This window comes from Vipera ursinii (assembly GCF_947247035.1).
Source record: "Vipera ursinii genome assembly, chromosome: Z".
Classification (NCBI taxonomy): domain Eukaryota; kingdom Metazoa; phylum Chordata; class Lepidosauria; order Squamata; family Viperidae; genus Vipera; species Vipera ursinii.
Genome location: NC_139517.1, coordinates 99,211,023 through 99,224,118, shown reverse-complemented (window position 1 = coordinate 99,224,118; position 13,096 = coordinate 99,211,023). Strand labels below are relative to the sequence as shown.

At 35.4% G+C, this 13,096-nt stretch overlaps 1 protein-coding gene across 1 annotated transcript in view; it reads right to left on the bottom strand.

Annotated features, from left to right (window-relative positions):
* The window catches only part of SLC25A13 (solute carrier family 25 member 13), a 153,744-nt gene that overhangs the window by 117,273 nt on the left and 23,375 nt on the right, over positions 1-13,096 (bottom strand). Inside the window, exons 2-3 of the mRNA XM_083376358.1 lie at positions 7,257-7,310; positions 1,039-1,181 (exon numbers count right to left, since the gene is read on the bottom strand). Of these exons, the coding sequence (XP_083232484.1) occupies positions 1,039-1,181; positions 7,257-7,310 (197 nt within the window). The remainder of the gene's footprint in view (positions 1-1,038; positions 1,182-7,256; positions 7,311-13,096) is intronic.

Sequence of the window (13,096 nt, the reverse complement as noted above, 5' to 3'; positions counted from 1 at the left end):
GAAGTAAACTTACCAAAGCTTCAGTTAGCATAGAAACAGTCAGGCAAATACATTCTTGCCCTATACAAAGCTGAATTACCCATGAAATATTAGAAAATTAGATCCGCATGCATGAAATGGTGATAGCATTTTCCTGTGCTTTTGTCATATTTTTCCTGTGATTTATTAATTAAGAATATAAAAGGCTGAACTGTTATTTTCATTTTTCCTCTTAGGAGGCGTATCTGTCAATTTGTCAATTAAGCACAATCATTGAGAAAGTTTTATTTCTGATTATGGCACTTTCAGTTAAACTATTTTGTCAGTCAGGTATTTATTAAGGTCACAGACCAAAATTACTGCATTGTAAATGCTATACAACACAGCACATTTCTTTATTCTCTAATATATTTGCCACTTATATATAAAGCTATAGCAGCTGGTAGCTTCTACCCTTGACAGATATTTAAAAAAGCTAAGCAGGGTGAAACTTGATTTGAATGGAAGACCAGCAGAACACCAAGGCAGTAGGTTAGACGGAAAAGCTAACAACATTACATAGATTAAGATTTTTAAGATAACCTTTATCATCATTTTTTACTGTGGGCACACTGGCACAATTAAAAATGAAATTCTGTTGCCTGCTCTCAAAAGTGTACACATACATAAGACACATATAAACATACAAAATATATACATATTTATATGCACCCTTACATATAAATGTACACAGGAAACCTTACATAGGAAACCATCGGCAAATCTTTTCTATATAGTTGCCACAAAAACAATTTAGCTATATTTATGCAGGCACCAGAAATTAAATGCAACCTGAGGATTCTTTAGATCTGCAAACCATTTTAATGGTCTGTTCTCTTTTTTGTGCACATTATTCAATGAGAAATCAATCCTTCCTAAAAGCGATGCCTTATGATGGCACATTATTTTATTTTCACATATTGTACCTTTAAATGAAAAGCAAAATATCTTTTGTTTATTCTCTGAACATTCAAATATTAGTATCAAACAAGTAATTTAGATAAATGATGACATACATACCCATCTTTAGTCTGATCTACTACACCTCCCAGCAGTTGGACTGTACTGGGATTGGGCACCCCGTCTCCTATTATCTTCAGGAATCGTGTGACAAAATCATTGGGAGACATGTAAAATTCACCATTTTTTTCAACGCTTGCATACTGTTAAAATAGAAGAGGGAGAAAATTTGAATCTTAAATTATTAAGTATGAAAGTAACTTACCTGATTATATGAGATGTAATAATTACAGGCAGATCACCGTATATGAAACCAAAAAAGAAACCAGACAGATCGGCCAGATATACACAAACACATAAAAAAAACTTTTTTTTCATACTTATTGCTAATTATAATTAGCAATGACAACCAATTGACAATGTGTGGTAAACACGTACTTTTCACATTGGAATAAAAACCTGCAATTTGAAAAATCTTTGATTTGAAATAAAATCGGAATAACAAAAATTATCATTTTCTTATTACTATAAAATGTGAAATTATGCTATAACTTCATACAGTAGTACTCTCTGCTACTACTACATTGAATGTGAATTTATAACAGATTCAACATAAAGTTAATTACAAAAATCCCAATCAATAATCAATCAAAACCAAAAATCCAGGTCAATTAAACTCTTAATTCCTAACATAATACTACATCAATCATATCTGGAAGGTAAATATGAATCATATTCTGCTGAGAGACTAGAACTAAGAAAGTTTTTTTTTTTCAGAAAAGAAGCTGGGAAAAACAATTGATTAATGAATTGTTTCTGACCATTCAAACCAGCTTCCTGGTTTGCTTTCCTCCAAATAGATAAATATCTGCTAGAAATCTCAGCCATTCATTGCTGGTCATGCCAGATAAAGAATTAAAAGAAAAGTTAGATAAAGGCTGATCCATATCTTGGTTTATAAGGCTACCTGAGCTGAATATATTTTCTGAATCTTTCATGCTGACAAATCTTTCACTTAATAACACCAACATGCCAGCAGAACAATTTGTGAAATATGAAATATTTTATCTTTCTCTCATACACACTTAAGAAAACATGTTTGTGCCAATTCATATGCATCTGTACTTAACAGCCATATGTAAAACATTAGTACTGATGACTGTGACAACATTTTTCAGATTCTCTCTTCTTTTTACCCCAAATGTCCACCTCTTGGGAGTATAAATAGAAAAGAAAGGGAAATAAAAGCTGAATTTTGAAGACTGAAATTATTCCTGAAAGGAAGAAAGCAAAGTGAGCAACAGTAATAAAAATGCCCTCAATATGTTATTCTGGCCTAAACCCAAGAAATCATATATATTATACAGGAAGGGTGGAAGGAACACAATATATTTGGTATTTCATTCTCCTACGGCCATCTAGAGAATGTGATTTCAAAAAAGGAAAAATGCAAAGAGAAAATAGTAAAAAAACAACACATGTGCACCTCTATGTTTTTAAGACAGCATGATTGTAGTAGGTACAGATATGCACTCTTTAAGCTTTGAATGAAGGGCTTCATTGAAATAAGACAAAGAGCCAATGGATCAAAGATTAAGGGTTCCTAAAATATACTGCACTACCAAATAAACATTTCAGTACTACATGATATGGCAATAGTTCCTTCTCAAAATGTTGAATGTGTACTATAATTTATGAAATGATTGACTAGTTAATAAACTGCCCAGGTTCTTCACTCCTTAACATGGTTAACCGAAAACTTATTTTTGACTTTGCAGACTTAGATTATCAATTTTTTGCTTATTTGAAATTATATTATATTTATTTTTCACTTCTTTTTTAAAGTTTGAGCTAGACTTCAATTCTAGCATTCTGGCTCTGAATGCACTGTAACCATTGGGAAAATCTTTAAAGCAGATAGGTTAGGAACCATAGCAAAGGTTGCTATCTCAATCCCAGGATTCCAATTTCTTTACCATATCCCAGTTCCCTAATCCATAATAAATGAAACTTCTGTGAAGCAAAAAGAAAACACAGGATATATTCAATTAAAAAGAGGGAACTTTTTAATATAAAAAATCAACTGGGCCTGAGTACTTTTTAAATAGTTTTCTGGATCACAACAATGCTTTTTAGATATTATTGGAAAAGGTGGTCCATTTCTTATCACTGCTATGTACTTTTGAAAGCTGCATTCAGCAAACAGTCTAATCAATAAAATGCTGATAATGTAAGGAAGTCCAATAAAATGCTAAGTTTATACATACATATTGCAATATTATAAACCTCTTGGGTGTGGGTGAAAAGGCATTTAAATGCATTGTAAATAAATTACATAAACATATTTGTCACTACATGTCAACTTGAAAAGATGTTTCACAGCAAGCAAAAAATTCTGAACAGAAAAGGCACATTGCTAAGTCATGTAGTATATATATTTTTGAGATGGCCTGATAATGTTTACCACAATTCTGCACAGTACACTATCCATATCAAGTAACAAGCTAGGCATCTATTATAATTCCAAGCAAAATTCAACAGATCAGATATTGTTTTATATTGCACATGCCATTGCCTAGTTAGTACATCAAGCCAGAATTGTGCCTAACCATCTTTACATCTGCTCATACATGCAACCTGGCTTCCCTCAGAGAGGGAAGAGAGGACATAATTTTGTCGATTTAAGACGTATACAGACAATATACTGCTAAGCTTGTAAGCCGCCCTGAGTCTTCGGAGAAGGGCGGGATATAAATGGAATAAAAATAAAAATTAATAAATAAAATTTCTTTCAGGCAATTGTTGGAGAAAGGTAAAAACAAAACAGAAAAATACAAAACCCAAACATCTAACAAGAGTGCACTTTTATAATTTAAGACAAATTCTCTTTTTTTAACTGAATTTTAAGTAATATTTTAGAAATAAGTTTTTAAGTTTCCTATAATTTACTATTAGCCATTTATGTATCTAATAAAAGTTATAAGAATATATATATTGTAAAAACCGCACACACAATTAAAACTAACTTAGAACATGGCAGAAATGTAAAACCACATGCTTGTTTATTGGGTGATATCTTGTCTACTGAAAGTGAACAGGCAGTACTTTATAACCCGCACACAGACCAATCGATTCCAATGTACGTAGTCATTTATAGGAGAATCTTTCTAAAGCTAAGGCTTGAAAACTTTTTAACAAGACAGTTATCAAGAAACAAATCAAATAAGTCTGCCATTCTGCACTTCTACATTTCTTTTTTTTTTTTCCAAGCTAGGCCCCCTGCTAAGACATTCAATAATAGAAAGCAGCACAAGGTTTCGATGTCCCTCTGCTTCTACCCACTGTGATTTATTCTTGTGTATTTGAAATCCAATCACGTACCCCCACACTACATATAGAAAATGACCTTGAAAATGTCAGCTTGTTCATTTTGACTGAAGTCTAATCTCTTAGGTTATGGTAGGAGAGTTACAAGAAGTAGAGTTACTCTGGAAAATTATCATGACAAAAGAGGAAAGGGGGAAAAAAACATCAGTTCTGTTAGTTTGGGAATAAAGACATTCAAAAAAGTGGTTCTGTAGTCAGGTATTTTTCTTCCACTTTCGTAATTATACCTACAGAGAATATGATATTGCACAATAATGCCTAATGGCTTTTTTGGTAAGTTCCTTCAAAATTCACCCTGGATAATCACATATTTTAAATACTCAGGCATTAACAAGTTGAAACCTATTTAAGCCTTTGCAGTGCTGTGGAATACCTTTTAATTTATACACACACACACACACACACACACACACACACACACACACACACACACATATATATATATATATATATATATATATATATATATATATATATATATATACACACACACACACACACACACACACACACACACACTCATTCCAAAGAATTCCAAATTAAAAAATATGCAACTATCAAACTGATTGCTATGTGTTTAACTAACACATGAAATGATGCAAGAGGTGCAATTGTAACATTTGTTATTTTGGCCCCTCTCTCTCTCTCTCTCTCTCTCTCTCTCTTTTTTTTCCCTTAAGTTATTTATAAATATGGTTTCCTTTTTAAAAAATCATGATTAAACACTGGCAATGAAAACCTGACTATTTCCACTTCTTTTTAAAGCCAATTGAAGTTTAGTAGGTTGAAATTTAGCTTTATATAGTAATAATAAATGAGAAAACCCAGTTTCATAAAACTATAGTTTAAAAACATTTTGATTCCACTAATCATGGTTAGGACTGTTCATATATTCAAGGAGAAAACAATTTACAGTTAAATGAACCAACCAGAAACATCTGAATTCGGCCACAGGACTGGTGAATTAGGGACCAGGGCCTTCCTAAGCTTGGGAAGCTAGTGCCAAGTAGAAAAAACTATATGCTGTTTTTCACAATATTCAGACTTTACTGGCCTGTATTTTATATGCAAGTAATTTGCTTGTAACCTGAAAGGTCCTTGTTAGTGCTGACAACACAGAATAACACATTGATTAATGATATTACTTGAGGTAATATATTTTTAATGTACATCAAAACCATCCCATTTCTAAATATATGAATCAGAAACCTGAATAGCCCCTACAGTTTTCTTGGCAAGGGTTTTTGGAAGTGGAAGAGCTGAGAGCGAAGCCCAGCTTACTTCATGCTAAAGGAAGGACTGGAACCCAAGGTCTCCTGGTTGCTAGCCTGTGTCTGATCACTACACCACACTGGTTCTCTTATTTCTTTACTATATTTTTAATTGTTCCATTCAATTTCAAGGTAATGAAATCATTAAAAACATAAAGAATAATTACACAAAACTTTAAAAATATTTAAAATGCACAATATATTAACCAGACAGTCCTTTAATTAAAAGGTGTCTATGTCAGAAATGAAATATAATTTATCAATATAAGTTGCACTTAATAGTCAATATAATTTGCACTTAGTAACAAAATTAAGAAGCCAGTTGGTCAGATATATTTTTCTCAGGCCTTTTACAGGCAGAACCAGCCCCTTAAATTGGCTCTAAATCAAACAGGAAATCCATAATGTTTTCTGAAATTTGGGGCTGTAGAATTATCTACAGCTTCTCAACATTTTTCAAGGGATGTATCACATAAACGCTATTACGGTAATCTTGAAATAAGGTATTAAACCATAGATCTCTCTGGTCAGATATGCATTTCCCAACATGAAGCATTCTCGCTCATATACACAGACGTATATACGCAAATCAACTTTCAAATGATCATTCTTATTAATAAGCTCAGAGGCATTTCCAATTAATGCTGGAAATTAATGTTTAAATTATCAAATTATTAGCATTAATCTTTACAGGATTAATTTATTCCTTTTTTTGTTGCTGCATTTATTTCTTTACCAAAGAAAATGCAACAGCAACAAGAAAGACAACACTGTGACAAATTCTTTAGATTTTAATTATTTTGAGTTATAAAAACTATTTTCAAGGAAACTGAGAAAATCATAAGAAATAAACATGGCAGGGTTTGAAAATGTAATAGATCATAAAATATATCTTGCATGATAAAAACAGGCAAAGTGGAGAGAGACTTTTCCCCATCACTTTGGTACATGCCGTTTTTCTTTCCAAATCTAAAGAGAAACATTCTTTCACAATTTTGTCAATTGTTTTTAAAAATAATTTCATTTGCCCATGCTATAGGATAGCAATGTAAAGCAAAGCACTACTTGCAGCAGTACACATTTTTGCACCCTGAGCATTGAATAATAATTAGCATTTATGTAAAGTAACACTGGCATTAGTATCAAATATCATATTTACCCTATTTTTAATTTTTTTCTGAACAAATAGGATGAGCTTTACCATTAGCTTTTAGCTTTAACCACTGCCACACTTAATCCAAAAATTTAGGAAAGATGGGGAAACATAATTAAATTAGCTACAAATATAATTCTAATCTTCTGATCTTCTAAAGAAATCCTCCCTGTTCTGGGTAAGGAACATTGAATAATCAATTCTATTTGCAGAAGTGGGTGAGTGGAGTAGGGTCAAAGAGACATTTTAATTTCAAAATGCTAACATTTCTCTACATTTATACAATAATCATTCATTTGATTTCTTGGAGATGTGTTCCTTTTTTATAATGGTATTTAAGTATACCATGGTAATAATACAGTGAATGATTAAATGGTTAGAACACTCCAAAAGTTGAATAATAAAGTAAGAGCAAAGAAATAAAAAATTCAAGCTTTAAAGGATAACAATATTTACTTTTAACATACCTTCAAAAATATTGTTTTCAGTTCAGCTGGATCAGCTCTCTTGGTTAGAGCCACCTACAAGTAAATACAATTGTATTAATATGCATGCTCTATGCAAGGGATGTCAAAATGTCATAAAAACAAAAGAAATTCAAACAAAAGAATGTGCAATGAAATATAAATGTTCTCAAATAAATTAAGCAATAGTTTATGTGAAAAATAAATGTGTGCTTAACAATTATTCCATAATTTTGTTGGAAATATTCCAAAAAACAGTATAACAAATCTTAAGCACTTAGAAAAACAGGAAGATTTTAGCAAACTCAATCATACTGCTATATTTCATTTTTATAACCTGATTATTAAATCCTGGGTATATACAAAATATATAGCAACATAATAAAAGCCATAAAATATTAAATATTTTTGACGAAACTATATTTGCTTTATGATGTTGAAAGTTAGGTGGCAAAAAACTATGGTGTCAGACTTGTTTAGCACTTGGACAAAAATCATCACAAAATTCCAGGCTTATAGATTGGAGTGGAGAGCAAAATAAACAAACAAACAATCATCATCATCATCATCATCATCATCATCATCATTATTATTATTATTATTATTATTATTATTATTATTATTATTTATTGAACTTATATACCGCCCTTCTCCCATGGGACACAGGGAGGTTCACAAGGTAATTAAAATAACACTACAAATACAAAAAGTTAACAATTAAAATAATTAAATTATCCTTGAGTAAAATATAAAACGCCTATAGCTCCAATTAAAACCCAATTACAATAAGTTAAAATTAAAATTCTCAGTCCTGGCTGGAAAGCTCAAAGAGCCAGGTCTTCAGGTCCCAGCGGAATGAACGAAGATCAGGGGCAGTCCTGAGCTCTACGGGTAACTGGTTCCAAAGGGCATGCGCACCCACAGAGAAGGCCCTCCCCCTGGGTGTTACACGCCGGCAGTCTTTTGCTGGCAGCACCCTGAGAAGGCCCTCCCTCCCGGCAGCAGGTGTTCCCTCAGATATCCCGGACCCAAGCCATTTAGGGCTTTATAGGTCATCACCAGCACCTTGAATCTCACCCGGAGGGCAACCGGAAGCCAATGCAGCTCGTGGAGCAGAGGTGTTACATGGGAGTATCGGGAAGCCCCCATCACAACTCACGCAGCTGCATTTTGCACCAGCTGAAGCCTCCGAGTGGTCCTCAAGGGCAGCCCCATGTAGAGAGCATTGCAATAGTCTAACCGGGAGGTCACGAGTGCATGAGTGACTGTGCGCAAGGCATTTCGATCCAGATAGGGCCGCAACTGGCACACCAGGCGAACCTGGGCAAAGGCCCCCCTGGTCACGGCTCCTATATGATCTTCAAAACTGAGCCGCAAATCCAGGAGGACACCCAAGTTGCGAGCCCCATCAACGGGGGGTAACACCTCACCCCATCATTAAAGATGGAATAGAATGGTTCACTCAGGATGCCTGTACGCACAGCCACTCAGTCTTGGCAGGATTGAGTCGGAGCCTGTTTCTCCCCATCCAAACCCGAACCGCCTCCAGGCAGCGGGACATCACGTTGAGGGCATCACTGAGTTGGTTTCGGGTGGAAAGAAAAAGTTGGGTATCATCAGCGTACTGATGATACTCCACCCCAAAACCACAAATAATCTCACCCAGCGGCTTCATATAGATATTGAACAGGAGGGGAGAGAGGACCGACCCCTGAGGAACTCCACAAATGAGAGACCTCGGGGCGGACCTCTGCCCTCCCGTCAACACCGACTTCGAACGGCCCAGGAGGTAGGAGAACCACAGTAAAACAGGGGCCCCCACTCCCAACCCCGAGACATCGCAGCAGGATACCATGGTCGATGGTATAAAAAGCCACTGAGAGATCTAATAGGACTAGCACAGAGAAGCAACCCAGCTCGAGCCCGCCACAGATCATTCATCAGCACGACCAATGCCATCTCTGTGCTGTTCCTGGGCCTGAAACCCGATTGGTACAGGTCAAGATAATCAGTTTCCTCCAGGAACAGAGGAAGCTGATGTACCACCACACTCTCAACAACCTTCGCTAAAAAGCAAAGGTTGGAGACCGGACGATAGTTATTCAAAATAGCTGGGTCCAGGGCAGGCTTCTTTAGAAGGGGTCTCACCACTGCCTCCTTCAAGGTGGCGGGAAAGACACCCTCACTCAAAGAAGCAGATATCACTGCCTGGAACCAGCCTCGTGTCTCCTCCCAAGCTGAATAAACCAGCCAGGAGGGGCACGAGTCCAATAAACAGGTGGTGGAGCTCAGCCTCCCCATAATCCTGTCCACCTCCTTGGGAGTCACAGGATCAAACTCAGGCCAGATAGTACTACTCTCAAGACCGCTCGATTCCTCCCCGTCAGACTCTGCCCAGTCAAAGTCCAAACCGGTCCGAATCTGAGCGATTTTGTCTGCCAGATGCTGGCTAAACTCCTCGGCCCGCCCCTGCAAGGGCTCCTCCCTCACCTCCTGAAAAAGGAGGGAACCAGTTACCCTAAACAGGGTGGCCAGGCGATTATCTGCGGACGCGATGAGGGCGGCAAAGTAATTAGACTTCGCCGTCCTGATCGCCGCGAGATAAGACCTAGTAAAAGATCTTATTCGCAATTGGTCAGATTCAGACCGGCTGGATCTCCAACAGCTCTCCAGACTCGGTCTCCGACACTTCATCTCCCGTAGCTCTACAGAAAACCATGGAGCCCATCAGGATCTGCGCCGGGTCAGGGGTTGCAAGGGTACAACCCGGTCAAGTGCCTCGGTGGCAGCCCTCTCCCAAGCCTCCACCAAGGCATCGGCCGGCAATGAAAAAGCATTTTCCTGCTTTAAAATGGACATATTCCTCACTTCATCATATTTGCTACCTTTTATCTTTGTATTTTAAGTTTTTACTGATTTGTTGTAATTTCTTTTGATTGTTGAGAACTGCCCAGAGTCATTAGCATACAAGCTTAATATATTATTGTTGTTGTTGTTGTTAATCTTCAATTCGATTCACAGTCTAGGTGTGATAAAAACTTAACAGTTAAAGTCCTAACCAAGAACCTAAGATAGCATCTGTGCATACAGGTAGTTCCTAGTAGGGTGGTTTTTTGCAAAGAGAGGATATTCAAGTCTAATAAATTCAAAATTTTCATATATCTAGAGCCCTTTGGATATTATTATTATTTTCCAAGATGTAGCCAGGAATCAAGCTTCACTCTGTGCACCTTTAATGTTTATAAGAAATCTTTCATTAAATGGTAAAAACAAAATGAAAGCAAAGAAAACAAATCCCATTAAAACTAACTTGACAACAATCGATTTGTTCAAAGCTGAAATGGAATGAATTTCCAGGCTAATTTAAGGATCATAATGAAAACTGATAAATTGATTTTGGCCAATAAATGGGAGACTTTGCATTCCATAAAAAAGTATGCTGTTATGCAATTGACATAAGATTTTAGCAAAGTACATTTTAATATCACCTGACCTGTTTATTATCTTATAACTCCAAATTATTGATCTAAAATCTGAATAACAAACTCCAGTGTTACTGCAGTTCCAACACTGAATTTCTCTTCCTCTTCTGATCCACAGTACATAATAGGCACAAACAGCAACATAAGGACAGATAGCTCATATGGATCCATACCTCATTGATATATATGTATAAATAGGGTATTGTTAAGCAATTCTCAATAAAAATTCTTAGCTACTGTAGCACAGTATGACAGCTCTGCCAACTGCAGAAAGATAAGACTGATTTAATTCATAATCTATTACTTTCTATTTATAGTGAAATTGCACAATGTATATTTAATATAACATTAGTTTTAATGAAAATTGCCAGTAAATAAATAAAATTTAGTCAAATCTTTAACTTCTTTTTCAAAATTTTAATGAGACTTTAAAAATTTCATATTCTTTTACTTAATATGTTTACATGAAATGATCAGCATTATGTTAACTCCACAATCAATTTTAGAAACTTTGTCTCTACAAGTTACATCGTTTAATTTTTACATAAATAAAAAACAATGATGTCATCTTTTCCTAAAATTGCAGTCATACTTCTACCCCACATACACAAAAGCAACTTGTCTTCAACTTGTCTGATTGAAAATGACAGTTCAAAAAGAGTAACATTTCACTACCATTTCTACTTCAAATTCTTTTTTGCTAAAATAAACATCTGAATTGTTTATATATGCAAATATGGCCTCTTCTATTGAAATAATAATAGTCAAGTGATTTTAGAAGGTAGATTTTGTAACTTTGCATATGCATGCATCGTATAGGTGAATACATCACCATAGAAGAAACATAAGCAATGGCCCTTGTAGATAACCCTCTAAATTTTACATTATTCATTCACTTTAGCCTTTGCCTCTAATAAGAACTATGTACCACACAATAAGAAACATATTGGCCTTAAGAACAAAGCACATAGTTTTCATCTACTAACTGAATGCTAGCTATCTGGGGATCAATGATATTTGGCAGTTTTTCCCTTCCAAAATTCACTAAAATGACCCAAGCAATTGTGGGGTAGGTAGCCTGAAAATGTGTATTATCTAAGTGTACATGCTGTCGTAAGTGTCATAATCTTGTGCTAAGACAGTTATTTGCTCAAGAGCCCATTCAAAAGACATTGTGCTCTCTGTGGCAGAAGAGATCTAAATTCAACGAATACTGCAGCAACTGTACAAAATAACCCTCACCACTATCACTAGAAAAGATTTGTTACCTATCCCCTATTCCCACTTCATTACCTATAAAAGGATTAGCCAATAATTCCAAATCCAGTATTCTGTTAAACATCCATAGTTTAGCACAAATGTAACATCCCCACTATGCACACATTCCTGCAGGAAGTTGCAATAGAAGAGAACTAATCATTGGATAGTATCTGAAAAATAACTTAATAGCCTGGTTGCAATAATGTGTATATGAGTGAGTGAGCGAGTGAATGGACTGTAAATTAAATATATTTACAGGAAAGTGAAAATTATATTACTATGCTGTGTTGAACTATAATATAGCTCTATAATATAATTATGATATTTCTTTCAATTTCAATTAGAGAACATATTCACGTGTAATACTGCTGCAGTATTCTGTTTTTGCAGGGAAAGACAAAAGCTTTAATTAGATCAGTGGTTGAACAACCTGTGGAATTAGGCCACAGAAAATACCAATACATAGATAAGGTCAAGCAAGGCAGAACCTCGGACAGCTCCCAGTGAAGATTCTATAATAGAGGTTGTTAGGAAGAGATGCAAACATCTAACTACATCATTTCTCAGGCAACTCTTTCCAGATCACAGGTTACATGAAGCTGTTTCTAACACAATCCTCACAATCCAAGCTGTGCAATTTTGTTCCTGTCAAAGTTCTGATTCAGAAGGGAAGGGAGATTAATTTGGGGAAGAAAACATCTGTATAGTTAATAAAAGAAACTTCCCACTCATAGATGAGATAGAGGATTCTGGAATGGGGGAGTTCCTGATAAAGAAAAAGAAAAGAAAATGCCCCTCCCGTCCTTCTCTCCAGTGTCAGAAAGAAAAGTAGAAAGGGAGAAAATGTCATTAGTTCCTGCTAGTGAGGAAATGAAAGCCCTCTAGCCATCTTGATTAGAAGGAGATAGGAAAAAAGCAAATGAGTCCACCAGAATCAAAGAAAACATAAAACAGAAAATAAGCTGACATGACCAATAAGATTGGTAAAGTAGGAAACATCAATTCCCATGGTTGAGAATTATTCCATCAACATAGAAAATGTAGGAGGGATGCTCTCTGAGCTTGGTTGTTTTCTTGCAGACATTTCATTACTAGCATGGA